The sequence below is a fragment of the Phascolarctos cinereus genome, unplaced genomic scaffold (assembly GCF_003287225.1).
Source record: "Phascolarctos cinereus isolate Bilbo 61053 unplaced genomic scaffold, phaCin_HiC Scaffold_3;HRSCAF=262, whole genome shotgun sequence".
NCBI lineage: Eukaryota > Metazoa > Chordata > Mammalia > Diprotodontia > Phascolarctidae > Phascolarctos > Phascolarctos cinereus.
Window position 1 is genome coordinate 55,953,882 of NW_027555736.1, and position 18,211 is coordinate 55,972,092.

The window sequence follows — 18,211 nt, forward strand, 5'->3', positions numbered from 1 at the left end:
GGCAAAAACCACCTTGGCCATTTTGACCACTGTAAGTATTTATTAAGTCACAGAGAGGTTACAATCAATCAACCAACCAATAAGAATTTCTTATGCACCTTTTATGTGCATGCTGATGTGTTAAGTGTTGGGTTACAGTGATAAAGATGAAATGGTCCCTGCCCCCAAAGATTCCATTGATTTACATCTTTGATGTGTGGGGAAGAACACCCAATTATCTCCATGAGGTAAGTAAAAGGCTGCCAGGCTGCTCTCACCTGGACTGGTTAAAGCTACGGGCACATTTTAGCTCAGGGCACAAAGGGCAGGCAGTAGGATATGAAATGTCCTTCAAATCTCTTGATGTTTAGTGGCCTCAGTATATAGATTAATAATCATCCATGCATCATTTTAACTGAAGACAGAATCAGAGGAAGCAGGAGGAAATCGCTGCTGTGGGGGATCAGGTGAGATAGAAGGAAGCATAATGAGAATGAGATGGAAGAACAGAAAATACTACCAGGGAGCTTTGTAGAGAAAAAAAAATTATTGATTTCTGATGCAAAATTCTTTAATCGATCAGATTCTATCATCTTTTAATCATATCATGGAATAATGAGAAGACTTGGTTTTGTAACCAAGGGACATTTAAGAAGTTTTCACCCTGTTCCACTTCTTTGAATTTGCTTATCATCTTCCCTGCAACCCAGATCTTCCCCATAATCTCTATTCATTAAAACCATCCCCATTCTTCATGTCTCCTCTCACCCCTGTGACTCCAGAGCAGAGGAGTTCCCACAGTATTTGTTTTCTGAAATGTACATTCAGACATTTCGGATCTACTGTCTCATATCTCTAATCATCTGTTTCTCTTTGTTGGTCTAACTCCCCATTCTAGGCTGGAAGCCACTAGAGGTTAGCAGCCATGTCTTACAATTCTCCACATCCTCCAAAATGCTTAGCATAGTGCTTTACACATAGTAGGCCCTCAATAAATGTTCACTGATTGACAGATCCATTTGTCTTTGTCCAGAATCTCATCAGAAACCTTGAAGAGTTTGAAAGGCATAAATAAGGAAGACTTCCAGTACCTCTCCTTGATTACTACCTACCCTTCCTTACATCTGACAGCTTCCCTGGGCAATCTTCCAAGGATAACTAGCCACCTGAGACCTTCAGTTCTGGGGGCAGACTGGTCTTTTCATTTACTTCTGCTGCCTTTCCTATCCCAGCAGACCGAATAGGGTCTGGGAACCTCCACAGGTTATTCAAGTGAACGAACGAAAGCCAGAAGGCAGCATGTCTTTGCCTCCAGAAGAAAGGGAATGATAGCCTCATCTCAACTTGCTTAGTCTCCATGCTGACAGTATCAGAGGCTAAAGCTCTGATTAACAGTAAAACTCAAACATTTACACCATTCCCACAGACAGGCAGGATGAAATGTGTGGTGCCTCAGGCTGAATCATCTCCTCTTAATTTTGATCTTGTCTGTTTCGTCCTGTTGGGATGGAGCAGGGGCCAAATAACCCAGCTCATCGCTGTTTGGCAGGGGAAGCAGGAAACCTAGAAGATGGGGCTGCAGTCAAGAAATGGCCAAAACAGACTTCAGATCGTTGGATTTAAGGCCCAGGCAGAGAGTAAGACTGGTTTGTCTAAAGTGGTGTGTGTTTGTTTGTTTTTAAGGCACTGAGAGCTGGGGCTTGAAAAGGATTTCAATGGCATATAAATGCAGCTATTTCTGATTCAAAAACACTCATCTTATTGAGATAGCTGCTCCTTGGTGACCCACTGTCCTATCCTCTTTGCAAGCTGCCCCTTAGCGCTTCTGGAAAGCCAAGTTTGACTCCAGAGAAGCAATCTTTAGCATTCACTATCTGAGTCATTTCTTAGAACCCAGATGGGAGGGGCTTGTGTTTAGGCAAAAAGGATTTAACAAGAGCCCCCACAGAGAAACTTTACTGAGCCTGCTGCTATGAAAGCTTTCACAAAACAACAAGGCAGAGTGGGGAGAGAATAGTGGGAAAGGCAAGAAATTCTTGTGACCTTTTACAGCTGGATCTGGTTTTTGAGAGAGAATTTAACTCTGCCAAAGACTGGTATTCCATGGAGCAAAGGATGAGCCCCATAGAATCCTCTTAATTGCATTCTGTTCCTGAAAGCTTTCCCTCCCTAGCCTTTGTCGTGATTTGGGCACAGTCTGTGTAGGGATGTTAACACATCCTTTTCCGCAGGTTGAAAAGGAAAAGAAAATCCAAAGTTCATTTTTTTGCCAGATTTTACTTTCTTATCCTATGAAGGCCCTTTGATTCTGGAGGGGCTGTAGGTAGGAAAAATCTCACAAAGCCTAGAAAGAAACCAAAGGTTCTCCACCCCCTTTGAGTTTTTTTCTTCCTTCCTTCTCCAGGAATCTATTACAAGAATTGTAAATGGAGGTCTTAAGAGGATCCCTCATGTGGTGAAATACGCTGTGTAGGAAAAATTCTCCTAAGCTGAAGTCATTTAGAAAACAGCTGCAATTGTTGCTTTGCTGAAATACATCTGAACTGCTATTCTGTGATCTGTCTTGTAATGTTCACAGAAGAAATGTTACAGCGCAGCCCCCCTCCTGTACTTGAGACCTGCTTGGGGCCCTAAGCCAACTTTTCTTTATTGTTTAGTAAGCACTTTTAATGAAATGTACTGCTCTTATTATATATGGCTCAAAATAAGATCTAAATCACAAACCAATAAAAGAAAATTATTGGGCTGGGTATCTAAAGTTACTACCCAGAGGCTACTCAAGTGTAGTATTTATAAATCTCTAAACAGTTAAGTATAATTGTCTTTCTGGTTTTTGGGAAGGGAGCCAGTAGATGTTTCAGTTACAACAGAAGAAAAATATTTTAGCATTGAGCTTTGCTCATTTGGTGGATATAAAGAGAAACCTTTTTTTTTCCCTCATCACCATTTCAGAACTGAACAAGAGAATATTATGAAAGTGAATTATTATGCAGGAGCAGCTGAAAAGTGCTTTTCTGATTTCTGAATGTGTGTGTGTGTGTGTGTGTGTGTGTGTGTGTGTGTGTATGTAGGTGTACTTGCAGAGAGATGGTTAGGTTTGCATGTGAATGTGAGTGTGGTGAGGTTGATGGGCACTAAAGGGAAGGAAAAACTGGGGGAGGATAGGTGTTGAAAACCAATCTGGGGTTTGAAGATTGGGGTGGTCTATTAAATCAATAGAAAATCCAGACAAATAGATGTTCACCAATATGTGGGTAGCTCTCTTCATTAGACACAAAAACGGTGCTGTGCAGGATGGTGAAGAATGTTTCCTTAAAAGCTATTACCCCATCCCTTCCAAGGACTATTCCTCTGTGGGTATTTATGGGAAGGGCGGAAGAAAGGACTATGTATAAAGAAGAAATCCGTAAAAGAATATCAAGTCAGGAAAAACACCATAGGAACATACATTCTTATAGACAGGACCACAGAGATAATCACTTCCAATCCCTCCCCTCCTTCACTCTGGCTCCCTCCAAAAAATAAAAATAAAGCAAGAAGCTTTTCTACTATACTATCTTAGACAGGAAGTCAGCCAGCCTCTGCTTGAATATCCCAATTTTTTTTTGAGGCCATCCCATCCAGCTATAAGTTTTAGACTGTTCTTCTGTAAGTACATAAAACCCTATTATAAGAATTAGCTTGTTTTAAGCAGAGGTGGTAATAAAATGGCCCATAAGGTATATGTGGTTCCATCTGCTTTTGCTTTATAGGAGTTTATCTTAGAGGAAAAGTTATGAGTCCAATCACAATTGCTCCGAGCCCCCAGTTAAGGAAATTCTTAACAGTTAGGCACAGGTTGGGTTCTCTATCTAACTTTACATTTATATTTACTTCCAATAAATTCCTGGCCTCTGTGGTTGAGGCAAAATTCAGTTTAGGGGACATTTTGGGGATAATAAAGCAGCCGCTTTTATTATAGTGTTTATGATTAAAGAACAGTCAAGAGGGAAAGATCAAGAGAGAGAGAGAGAGACAGAGACAGAGACAGAGAGAGAGAGAGAGAGAGAGAGAGAATGAGAACAGAGCAAGTCTGAGTTAAAAACTCTTCTTTCTTGTACCTATTGTCTCTGTGACCCTGACACAGGATCTCGCTATGATGATAAGTTATGTAAAAGATACCCATCGACATTGCTAGAAGGAGTTTCCTGATCCATAAGTTCCTACATAATGAAATCATGGATCTGGTCCCATCCCACCTTTTTTATAATTTGCTAAATTTTATCATCCTGTGAATTTAACTCACTAATCTCAGCAAACTAGCTGAAAGAGGACTAGATGTGGAATTAGAAGACTTTTATTCAATCCTAGGCTTCACCACTTCCTGGCTGTGGTTTCTTGGGTAAGTTCCTTAAAATTTCTGAGCCTCAGTTTCCTCATCTATAAAATAGGGATAATAAAAATTGCACCTCCTTCATAAGATGGTTCTTAGGACTAGACACATTGCATAGAAAACACTTTGCAAATGTAATCTAAAGTTATTACAGTTATAAATAACTAATTAATATGGAATCCCCTTTCCCTTTTGTATGACAAGTCCTTCAACTATTTGGTAACAGCTACCATATTTCCTCTATTACTTCTCTCCTCTAAGCTACACATTCTTAATCCTTCAACCATCCATCATATGACATGAGTCCCGGAACTCTTCAAGACTTAATGAGCCTCTTCTGAGTACTCTCAAGTTTTAAGTCCCTCATTTTTGACATGTGTATGCTCTGTATCTCTTCTATTCCTCACACACAATACTCCATTTCCCACCTCCAATCTTTTGCATTAATTGTCCCACATGTTTGGAATGCTCTTAACTCCTGACCCCCATCTTATAAAATCCTTCTCTTACGATGCGGCTCCAGCACCATCTTCTGCATGAAGCCTCTCCTGATTTTCTCAGCGACTAGTGCCCTCCCTCCCAATGTTTACTACTTTGTAGTTAACCATTTTGTCTGCTTATATATATATATATGTATATATATATATATATGTATATATGTATATATACATATATATATGTATATATATATACATATATATGTGTATATATATATACATATATATATGTATATATATATATACACATATATATGTATATATATACACATATATGTGTATATATATATACATATGTATTATATATACATATATATACGTATATATACACATATATATGTATATATATACATATATATGTATATATATACATATATATACATATATATGTATATATACATATATACACATATATACATATATATATACATATATATACATATATATATACATATATATATATATACATATGCATTTATTCACTTTATTTTTATGCTGTATACATTTTTATGTGTTCTTATTCTCTTCCTCATTAGAATGTAAGCTCCAGGGGTATAGGGATGTTTCATTCTTTATATTTGGATACCCAGTACTTGATACAGTGCCTGGAATATAGTAGGTATTTAATAACTTTGTTGATTGACTGGTTGATACAAATATGTCAGATCAGAGCAGAGTATGGTAGGTTAGTCAACTTCCCTCATTGGATTGCTATGTTTCTGGTAACGGAATCAAAGCCTATTTTTTTTTTTTAGCAGCTGCCTCGACCTGCTCATTAAATCCAGTACTAGTTAGAAGGGACTTCAGACACCATTTAGTCTGCCTCTGTACCTGTGCCTCAGGCATTCAGCAAGCATTTGTTAAACTCTGGACTGGCAGCCAAGAAGACCTGAGTTCAAATCTTGCTTGAGATGCTTATTAGTTGTGTGATGATCCTGAGCAAATGTCTTAACTTTTTGGCCTCAGTTTTCTCTTCCTTGAAATGGGGATAACAAAAATACCTACCTCACAGGGACACTGCCATGATCGAAGGGGGAAATAGCTACATTAAGCACTTTGAAGACCCTAAATATCTATATAAATGTTAATGACGATGATAACGATGAAGAACAGGATGATGATAATGTCCTAGGAATTATGTCAAGCTGTGAGGATAGAAAGACAAGAATAAGACAGTCTCTGCCTTCAAGGAGTTTACAGTCTATCAGAGTTGGAAAATACCTCAGGGTACTTCTAGCCCAATTAGTACCCAGTTAGTCACCCCATCACCTACAGATTGCCCAAACAAGTACCCATCTAACCTTAACTTGAACATCTTCACTGAAGAAGAAACTCCGCCCCTCCCACTATCTCCCAAGGCACCCCCCTCAACTTTTCACTAGTTCTATTATTAAGGTCCTTTCTAATACACAGACCTAAAATTCCCATTCTAACCCCCACCCTTTGTTCCTAGCTCTGAAGAACACATTGGATCCTTCTCCAAAATGACAGACCTTGAAATACTTGAAGATAGTTGTTAAGTTACCCTTAGCCTTCTCCTCTCCAGATTAAACATCCCCCAATTCCTTCAATCAGTTTTTATGCAACATATTCTTCATACATCTCATCATCCTGCTCATCTTCTTCCGGACACATTCCAGTCTACCAATGGTTTTTTGCTAAAATGGGGCCCTGAAAACTAAACACAGTACTCCATATGTGATCTGACCAGAGCATAACATAAAAGCAATCTTACCTTCTTCACTTTGGACACTATGCTCTCATAAGTAAGCTTACTATAACATTACATCTCTCACACACATCCTCTTTTCTCCTAGATACGGCAGCTACCTTGGTGCAACCTATAGTAAAAGCCTGCTGGGTGATCTCACTGCCTCAAATCCCCACCCTCCTATAAAGCAAACCAATCTCCAGTCAACTGTTAAAGTGATCTTCCTAAAGGCTGACCATGACACTCCCTTAAATCAATAAACTCTAAGGGCTCCCTATTGCCCCCAAGATAAAATATAAAACCCTCTCTTTGACTTTGAAAGGCCTTCATGCCCTGTCCCCTTCGCACATGTTCAGTCTCTTCTGACATTCTATGTACTCTGGGATCCAGTGACATTTTGTTCCTCCTCCTCCTGACTGCCAGCTGTCCCCCAAGCCTGGAACGCTCTCCCTCCTCATCTCCCTGCCCTGGCTCTTTCAAGCCTTGGCTCAAATGTCACCCCTACTTTCTGCAAGAAGCACGGCTCAGTGCCCCTCATTGATAGTGCTTTCCCTCTGAGACCACCTAACTTACCCTATATAGAGCTGGCACATATATAGTTGTCTGCATGCTGTCTCCTCCATTAGCGAGCAAACTCTTTGAGGGAAGACACCATGATTTTGCCTTTCTTTGTAGCCTTACTGCTTAGCACAGTGCAGGGCACATAGGGAGCACTTGAAAACTGCTTGTTAGACCTGACTTGACCTTTTAAAGGTTGCTATACCGTTGTTTTGGATATTGTGGTTGACATATATTGAGTTTTAAAACTCAACTAAAACCTATCAATCATGGGATTAAAAAAGTGGAAGAGGCCTTCTAAAGCATTAGGTTCAAACTCTTCTTTTATAAATAAGGCAACTGATGCCTAGGAAGTAGAAATGACTTGACCAAGGAAACTGAGGTGGTAAATAGGAGAGCCAGGATTTGAACCTAGGTTTCATGACTTCGAGTCCAGTGTTCTTTCTACCATACTACATTGCCTTTAATATTTTTCTAATTATTTTTTTTAAAGACTAGTTTCCCCATCTCTTCCAGGCTGGAAATAGAGGGGTTACTCTGCAACTAATATATATAGAGAGACATAGATAGATAGATAGATAGAGAGATACATAGATAGATAGATAGATATAGATATATAAAATGAATGTGCAGTGTGTATATGAGGTATCTACCAGCTCTAGCTCTATGATCACATGATACAATGTATGTGTGTATACATATATATATATATACACACACACACACACACACACACACACATATGTGTGTGTATGTATATGTACATGTATAGTATATATGTGTGTGTGAATTATACACACACATTTTAACCACTACAGATGAGCACAGCAGCTTTCACCTGGGCCAATCACCCCTTTTCCAACCTGGGCCAATCATCCCTTCTTAGGAGTCTGGTGACATCCCCCTCCTGGGCCAGCCTTGATGTAGACACCCTATCACTTTAGACTATAATATCTCAGAACTCCCAAGTTCAGAGATATCCCCGTCTCAGCCTCCCCAGTATCAGGGAGTACAGGTATGTATCACCACACCTGGTCATACCATAGTTTCCTGGGAATTGCTTCAGCTAGGCCTCCCCTACCTCTAATTTCACAGAGGTACTTGTGTAGCTGATTTTTTAAGCTAAATGCAGGAATTTATCATTCATCTAATTGATTTCAGCCTCTTTTCTATAGGGGCAGACTATGTGAATCTGGGCAAGTCATATCCACTTTCAGAGCCTTCTGCCTCCAAGATTCTTCTTTTTTGTTTGTTTGTTTGTTTCTGGCTAGGCAACGGGGTCAAGTGACTTTCCCAGGATCACATAGCTAGTAAGTGTCAAGTGTCTGAGGCCAGATTTGAACTCAGATCTTCCTGACTCCAAGGCCAGAGCTCTATCCACTGTGCCACCTAGCTGCCCCTCTAAGACTCTTCTTATAGATGCAAGCCCCACAGGTGTTGTGAGTGTAAACTTTTTGTCATTCATGGATGTAATAAGTGGTGCAGTCATTTTGTTTTTTCTCTAGTACAACCAATATAAATTTGGGCTATAGAAGTAGGTCAGCACATCCCCTCTAAGTCTTCCTTCAACCCTTTCCATACATTGAAAGTTGATAAGCTTCCAAAGAAAAAATGCCACTTCCTACATAAGACTCACAGCCCTTACTCCCCACACCAGGCTCTGGAGAATCTGGGCACAACTATCAGTAGCATTCTGAATAAGTGATGTAACACCTGGGGAGGAAGGCGTGTTTCTAAGTAGATGTATGTCAATGCTATTGTATATTATTTACAAATATACTCAGTGAAATCTGCTTATCCCGCAGTGACCCCCTGATGTATATACACATGTGAGGCAGCCTGCTGAAGCAGACAGAGTTCTTACTAAGAATTAGGAAAGCCTTTAATCAAATCCCGCCCTTGATGCTTGCTGGCTCTTTGACTACGGCCAAGTCCTTTAACCTCTCAGAGCCTCAGTTTTCCCTTCTGTGAAATGGTGATAATACTTATAGTATCTGCTGCCTAGGGGCTTAAACGAGATAATATATGTAGAGATTGTTGAAAATCATAACATTTTCCATGTATGTGTAATATGCATAAAGAGCTGGTTGCAAAGCCAGAAGACCTAGGGCCAAGTCCTTCTTCTGACACATCCTGGCATCATGGCCCTGAGCAATCTCTTTAACTCTCAATGATCTGGACAATGCTCTAAGACTCTAAGTTCCACAGAAGGTGCTGCCCTACGTTGGTAAAGGTCTTATCCCTATCTCTCTATATAAAAATGTAAAACTGATTCAGAATATTAAACCTTAGAGATAATTTATTCAGACACCCTCATTTTACAAATGAGGTCCAACGAAGTTGTGCCTTGCCATACACACATGCATACATAACACAGACACATAAACGCATATATACATATACACTGTGCATATATGTCTATACATACATATACATATATGTAATGCAAGCCACAACTTCATACTTATACATACATATATGTGTGGCAAACAAATTTCTCTAGACCTCATTTATATAAAGATATATGTATTTACATATGCATATAGATGTGTTTGTGTATTATATATACATACTCTCACATACGCATGTATGCATAGCAAGACAGAACTTGATATCTATACACACACATATATACACACATATACACATATGTGTGCATGGCAAGTCAACATATCTGGACCTTGTGTGTGTATGCATGTATGCATTTGTGTGTGTGTATACATATACATATATATATATGCTTAAATTCATATCTCTAAGTTTTTCTGGCTTTCAGACCAGCTCTCTATCCTCTATACATGCATGTATAGCTATGTATGTATGTACGCATATAATACACATATAAATATAAATAATGTAATGATTTTCAATTATTTTTACATATGTTCTCATTTAAGCCCCAAGGCAGTAGCTACGTCAGGCATTATCACCATTTTACAAAAGGGGAAACTGAAGTTTCTGAGAGATTAAATGACTTGTGTGTATATATACATATCTGCACATGCATGGCACATGAGATGGTATGATACAGTAGAAAGCTCTGGTTCTGGTTGCCAGATGACCTGGATTCAAATCTTGCTTCTTATACTTACCAGCTGTGGTAGCTGAGGTAAATTGGTGAACCTCCTGGACCATGTAAAATGAGTCAGTTAAACTAGACAGCACCTGAGGTATCTACCAGCTCTAGCTCTATGATCACATGATACATATGCAAACATACATGTCTTCCTCTTTCCATGTGCACAGATTGAGGCACCATGATGTAGTGGATAGACAGCTGGCCTTGGAGTAAAGAAGATCTGGGCTTTGACACCTCTGACAAATCCTATCACTTTCTATGCATCCCTAGTTCTTAGCATAGTACCTGGCATAGTAAGTATATTTATGTTTCTTGACTGACTGTATGATTCTGAATGTGTCACATCATCTTTAAGTGCTTCCAGGATCAAAGATGATATGTTACAGTTGGGTGGTCATTTGGCATTAGTGAGGGGAGATGCCAAGCTGGGAGCTCTCAAGTAGAAGTCCCTCCAAAAAGGGGGGGGATATGTAAGATGTTCAATTCATAAACTCAGCATTTGAGCAACAAGTCATGTGTCTTCACATCCAGACTATTTAAAAAAGTAGAATCAGACAGCAACATGAAAACAGGGAAAAGGGTTCCTCTTCCTCCTTCCCTCCCCAGCTATGGACAGGGCTGTGGTTTTTGCTCCATAGATGGACATCACAAGCTCTGCTATTTGTCCTTTAGAATCAGGGGAAGGGGGCTGCATAGGAGGATAGAGTCTGGCAAAAGGCAGTGTTGTGCCAGTTGATTTAAATTGAAATGCTTTCCCTAGATAAATGAGTGTTAAATAATACACCAGATTTCCAAGCAGAGGGAAGTGACAGCCACTCTGTAAATACAGGCACTTAGATGCCGGTAAAGAGCTGTAAAGTGGTTCTGAGCTGATGTTTGCTGACCAGCAGAAGCAGCTTCACCTGCTTTATGTAATTGTTGCTGTAGTCCTGACTACTCTATATTAAAACTGATTCTCACAGCCTGGGCTGTCACATCAGATTACCCAGGGAGCGAGGGGTGTGCCACCTATCAGTCTAATTGTTTTTGACAACTAACCACCACATCCCAAATCTTTTGGAAAACCTGTATCCAAGTCCCTATGCTAGCTTGGTTCTGAAGTCACGTGTGCCACAGAGGGGAGTCAAAAAGGGAAGGGGGGGAATATTAATATTTTGATTATCTAGATAACGGGATGGCTGATCTCAGGGTTTACAGCCCAAACCAAAAGACAGATGCTCTTTTTGGCAAGAGAGTCACGTTTTAGATGGTGCTAGGACTCGATACCACTTGGCTATTTGAAAGACAGGAAGAATCATACTATGGGACTTAATGGGTATGGAACTAAATGGAAAAGTAAACTGCCATTTGGACCAATATTTTCCTGCCAGAACTGATGGCATCAGGGCCACCAGGGGGATCCAAGCGATTCCATAGCATAATAAAGAGCTATAGAATAAAGAAAGTGAAAATTACATCTATTGAGTAAAAAAGAAATCAGCCCTCATTCTGGGGAACGGTTTTGCCTTCTTCCCTCTTCTCAGGCACCTTCCCTTCCTACTTTCAACAAATCTCAGAGTATATAATGTGTTCTCTTAAAATGTCCTTGGGCACCAGCAATACCTAGACTCCTTTGGTTTGGCCATGCCAATGCCTAGCTGAAGCATCACTTGGGATTAGGGTCAGCTAGGCTTCTAGTGAGTCCAGCAGGGAGACAGAGTGGTTATGTAGACCTAGCAGGTGTCAATGATCTTGAAAGACACACTTGGGCTTGAAGACACTGAGAACAGCAACTAAATCCTACATGTGTTTCAGTTTCATAGTATCGTAGATTAAGACTTAGCTGGCAAGGGCCTTGGCCAAACTTAGGAAGCTGAGGCCCAAATAAGTAAAATTACGTGCCTAAATGTTCCAGTTGTACAGAGTCAAACCTAGGTCTTTTAACTCCTAATCTAGCATTCCATCTACCCCACCACACTGCTAGCTACTTCTTCAGGAAAAATGCCCCCATTAGGAAAACCAGAGTAAGGAGAAAAAGGAAAGGAGGGAACTTTCTTGCCCATCTCTTCCAACTAGGGCTAACATTTTGTCCTCAGAATGGACATGATGCTTCGCCCAAAGTCACCTACTAGGAACATAGTGATCTGAATGTAGACCAAGCCAGACTTTCCAAGGGAAATGCCCTGAATTACCATACGCTGGAGGCTTTAAATTGAGCTTAGGAATTGATGATTCATTGACTCCTGAGTTGGAAATGTTTATATAATAGAATCCAACTGCAATTATAGACAGAGATAACAATGCTATCTTACATTTCCATGGTGTGTTAGATTTTCAAGATGCTTTTCTTAACATAACCCTGTGAGTATTAGTTCCATCTGACAGGTAGAAAACTGCAGCTTTGAGACATCAATATTTCACTCAAGGACACACAGTTAATGTGGGTCAAAATTGTAGGCTTTCAAAATCATGTTGTTTTGATTCCAAACTCAGTGCTTGTCCTACTAGGCCATTCTGCCCCCACCCCAGTTCCCAAGTTCTATTGAAAGAGGCACTCTATGTCATTATGGTGGACAAGTTTTGACTTTGGAGCAACCAGATTCATGGGATATTAAAACATTATTTCTGGGATGCTGCTGTATCAACTTTTTAAGCTTCCTGAAGGCAGCATCTTTGTAAACAATTGTCCAGCATCTGAGACTGGAGATTACTCAGCCTGGGAGTAGGGTAGATGTGGCTGACAGTTCGTTTTATGCTATATCCACTCTCTGGGAGAGGGCTGGTAAGCTGACAAAAATAATTCAGTGGGTGAATAACATGTCATGATTTAAAAAAAAACAACAGTTTGTTTCACGCACATTCACTGTCTCTGCTGCTACCTGGAGGTGGGGAGGTGGGGAGGTGGAGAGGTGGGGAAGGGATTCAGGATTTGTCAGAAACTATCACTTCTCTGGCTCCAATCCAGAGCTCTGCTGATCAGCAGTCCCATCTTTGTTTATTAGCTATGTGCAGCCAAGTGACCCCAATGGTATGATCAATGTGCATCATGGCTGATGTTCTGGGCCTTCCAAGGGCTCATTTATTCTAAACAATCCCAGCCTGTTTGTGCATTTGTGTGCATGTGTGTCTGCATGTATATGTAACAGTGTGTTCGTATGACAGGTATGCACATGTACGTGAGCACATGTGTGTATGTGAGCACATGTGTATATCTGTACATATGAGTATGCAGGCATGAGTGTTTGCATGTATTGTGAGAGTTTAGAAGCATGCATGAGTTTGCATATGTGTTTACTTACATGCCTGAGTGTGTATGCATGTGCATTTATATATACTGTAAGAGTGTGTGCATGTGAGTTTTCATACATGTGTAAAAGTGTGGGTATATGAATATGTGTGCACACACATGTGTTTGCATGTTTGTGAGGGTATAGGCTTGTAGTGTGTTCATATGCATGTGTGAGTGCATACATAAATGTAAACGTGTGTGGGTATGTGTGTGAATGTGCACATGTGTGTTTGCATGTATGTACACCATTCTCATATGTGTGAAAGTGTGTGCATGTGTTTGTATGCATGTGTGAGAGTGAGTGTGTAAGCATGTATTTGCATATATGTGTGAGAATATTGTGTGCCTGCATGTTTGCATGTATGAGAGTTAGTGTATTTTCTTGTATTATGAGAGTATGCATGAATGACTGCATGTATTTGCATATATCGTGAGTATATGCATTGTGCATGTATTTTTCAGTGTGTGCATGTGTGTTTGCATGTATTGTGAGAGTATGTGTGTTTGTGTGTGCACATAGCTTTCCAGCCTGCTTTCTGTAACAGTGGGAAGAGACAGCAGATGCCCCCTTTAAAAGCTATCCCAGCAATGAGCGGGTTTCACTGTCAGCCTGGCTGATGCAAGCTCTTTGAATTACTGAATGAAGGATATTCCTCTTGCCAGGTCCTGTCCCCTGTAGGCACTGCAGGGGAGTATTATAGGGCAGTCCTTACCTTGGGAATTAGCCTGTAAGACCCCAATGCTGTCATCAAACTGCATAGATTTGATGTTGAGTGACGCCAGGATGCATTCCTTGTCCTGCAGCGAAGTATCATCAATATTATTCTGATTGGCTGACAGGATAACGCACATGTCACAGAGGTTGATGTTGACAGCCCTTAAATCAGCCCGACTTAATGGTGTACCCTTTGGCAGAGAAGAAAAAAAAAAGAGGGACGGAGGAGAGAGAGAGAGAGAGAGAGAGAGAGAGAGAGAGAGAGAGAGAGAGAGAAAATAAAAACAAATTAAAGATTGAGAAGGTGCTTTGGGAAATTATTTAACAAGTATCTGTTTTATGCCCTGACATTAAGCCAGCCTAACTATATACCAGGGAATAGGAGTCGCATGTTAATCTAAAGGGCACTTGATGCTGATGGCAGCATTTTAGGCCCCCTCTTCATACTCAATCAAGCTATTACTAACAAACGTAGAAGAGGAATAATGCCAGGGCCCTACATCTCCTCTCTGCTTTGAAATTGTCCTGATTTAAGCTATCATCCTGTGGCAACCTCTAGCTTTCAGAATAAAAGGAGGGTTTTAAATGTCTGTTTATCTGATGGCAGGTCACCTCCTGTCTCCGGTGAAAGGAGAAAGAAGTAAAGAAGAAAGAAAAAAAAAACAAGCAGGAAACCTAACTCATGATCTCTGCGTAGCCAAGAGAAGATGGCATGGGGCAGGGCCAGAGGCCATGCATGGCTTGGGGTGAGGCAGCTGTGATGGGGCCTTAGGTTTGGTCAAAAAAATTGGGCAAGGGGGAAATGAGATCTTGCAAGTGTGTGTGTTGGGGGGTGGAGCTGGATTCTTGTCTTAATCGGTGGAAATTGTCAGTGATTATTGCTGTGGGTGTAAAGTAGTCTTTTTATTTTAAGTCTGTGGTAACGGATTTTGGAGACATTCAGGGCCCTGGGAGGGTGGGGTGAGAAAGACAGATCACTAGAGTGCTAAGCTACGGGTAAAATACCTGAGAAGTGCATGGGGCTGATCTCCTGAAATACTCTTTCATGGAAACTCAGGATCTGTCCCCAAATGAGCTAAAAAGCAATGGATTTTAGGACTGTAGATCTAGGGTTGGAAAGGGTCTTAGAAACCATTTAGTCCAACTGCAACCCCCTTCTTCCCCCCATTTTACAGCTAAGGAAATGGAGAGGCAAATTGCCCAAGGTCACACAGAGAGCACTTGGCAGAGTCAGGATTCAAACTCACATCCCAAGGCTCTAAATTCGGACTTCATTCCATTACATGATGCTCCCTCCTGAACTAAAGGTAATTCTTAGACTGGAAACTAGAGCTTTTTGCTAGGTCCAGCAGGGACTTTCTCCAAAACAAGAATTGGTCGTTAATGGCTATTAAGGAAAAAAAGATTGAAGAAGATGAAGGTATGTGCAACTGAGGCACGTGGTGTCTGAGAAGCGCTCCTTTTGGGGAACTACGCCTCTAGCAGAAGTCACGTTTAGAGACGCTGGATAAGAATGAGATATGAAGATTGGCTGTGAAGAACATACTAGTGAATTCATTTCAGACAAATTGACCAGGAGAGGGAAGACAGTGTTAAGGGCTAGAGATGGCTTTCAGGGAGCCATGAAGAAGACATGGTCTTCATAGCTGTTCTGAAACTCACAGGGCTCTTAGGAACCTATGTTTCTCCCTTGGGGAACCAGAGGAAGGTTCAAAAACAACTAGAGCCAATAAGACCTTCAGTGAGGCCAAGCAGGGAGCTACAAAGTCATTGTGGGCCTTGAAAAACTGAAATCCATTGAAGGAACTTTAGGAGACCAGGTTAAAAAAATAATAATAAAACTAAAAAGTCATAGCATGCATTTGTTTAAAACTTTCAATGGCTCCCTATTGTCAACTGAGCAAAGTTCTAACTTCTTAGTCTGGTCTTCAGGGCACTCTATAGTTTGGCACCACTCAACTTTTGAAGCCAACTCCACTGAACATACTAATCCATGACTAACCCTTATACATGCCATGTGCTTTCCCACCTCCATCTCTCTGTACATGGCTCCTTATGTTTGAATTTCCCTTATCATCTGCACAGATGGACTTCCTGTCTGAATATTAAAGTGAAATTCAAATATCACCTCCTTAAAGAAGGTTTTCTGGATCCACTCAGTTGTAAGAATCTTTCCACCTTAAAATCCACTTTGTTCCTGTCTTAGCCATTAATGACATTTTATTATACCTTATAATGAGAGTCACAGCTCTTATTACAACATAATGAATTTAAGGCTAGAAGCTCATCTAGTCCAGCCACTTCATTTCAAAAAAGAGAAAACTGGGGTATAGAGAGGTCATGAGTTGATTGCTCAAGGTCATGCAAGTAGCCAGGATTTGAAACCAGATCCTGATGCCTCCAAATTCAGTGATTTTGCCACTGTACCTGTACCTTCTGTGTTCTAATAGTCTCTGTGTGTTTAGGCAGTGCAAAAGCCACATTGAAAACTCCATATAATATTGATTAGATTTTCATAATCTCTATACCCCAAAATCAAGTCAGAGCAGCTGAGAACCACCTCCAATCATGAGATTCCTTCTTTTCACTCATACAGCCATTATCCTAGCTCAGTCCTCATCCCCTCTTGGCTGGATTATGATAACAGCCTCCTACATGGTCTCCAAAAATCTTCTAGTTTCTCTCCCTCTCCATTCGATCCTCTGCACATTTGTCAAAATAATCTTCCCGAAGGAATCGATCCAACCATATCACTTCTTACTCCACAACCTTCAATGACTACCTCTTGTTTCTGGAATAAAATATCAGCCTAGCATGTCCCTCACAATCTGGCTTCAGACTTGCTTTCCAGACATTTCATATTACTCCTCTTTATTTACTTTGTATTCCGAATCAGTCTATTTGCTGTTCTTTGATTTGGGCTATTTCCCACCTCCATGTGTTTGAAAAAGCTGTTCCCGCATTCCTGAAATATACTCCCTTTTCACTTCTGTCCACTGAATCTTTTGTTTCCTTCCATGCTTATTTCATTTGTCTCCTACCAGGAGCTTTTCCTGATTTCCTCTAATTAGTGTTAATATCCTCTACCTTTTGAACTTGTCTGGCATTTGTATATTTCTTTACATATATTGATATACCTCTCCAGATAGAATGTATCCTCCTTGAGGACAGAGATAGTTTTATTTAACATTTTTGGTTTATATTTTTTTCCCATCTCCAACAGCTAGCCCATTTCTTGGCATCTAATAAGCACTTAATAAATGCTGCTTAAATTAAATTTGAATTGGTTGTCCAACCTTGATTCCATGGTAGACTATCTATTTGAAACATATTGATTCATCACTTTCCTCACTGATCACTTTGGGACTGGATTCATCAGATCTCATGGGTTATAATCCAGGATGCTACTTTCTCCTGTCTAAATAGCTGCCCCTCTAGGAGAGTACGCTGGCTGCAGAAATTAAGACAAGCAATCCTTTATAAATACTTGGTGGTAGCTTGGTCATAAGCATCAATATAATTCTAGAAAGTGGGCTGAGTGACAAGAAAGAATGGGCATAGCTTTTGAACATTTTCTGACCTAAGGCACTCTTCTCCCAGAGAAGAAGCAATTTATTTTCCTTCCCTTGTGAGATTCTCAACACAAAACAAAACTACATTGTTTATTTTGCCAATGAGGGGCACTGCAGCGTAGAGAATAGAAGGCTAGCCTTGTAGTCAGGAAGACTTGGGTCAAATATTGCCTCTGATACATAGTATCTGTGTAACTATGGGCAGGTCATTTAATCAGACAGTGCAACTCTCCAAGACTACAGATCATAGACAATTTACCAATGTAGCTCTGTGGGGGGAGTTTCCATACCAGAAGTTATCTTCACCAATAAAACCAAAAATGTAGGCCAAAAAAAAAGTATGTTTCAGTCATCTGTGTCCATAGTTATTTAATTTCCACTTAGAGTAGCAGCAATGAAACAGGAAAACACTAGCACATTTGGGCAAGCATGTGTTCTAAATACAAAAAATACAAATGAT

The 18,211-nt window shown here is 40.3% G+C and overlaps 1 protein-coding gene across 5 annotated transcripts in view; it reads right to left on the bottom strand.

Moving 5' to 3' along the window:
• The window catches only part of KCNMA1 (potassium calcium-activated channel subfamily M alpha 1), a 909,315-nt gene that overhangs the window by 62,034 nt on the left and 829,070 nt on the right, over nucleotides 1-18,211 (bottom strand). For all 5 annotated transcript variants that reach the window (XM_078150867.1, XM_078150865.1, XM_021006026.2 and 2 more), the window contains one exon: nucleotides 14,178-14,370. In XM_078150867.1, coding sequence (XP_078006993.1) covers nucleotides 14,178-14,370 — 193 coding nt within the window. The remainder of the gene's footprint in view (nucleotides 1-14,177; nucleotides 14,371-18,211) is intronic.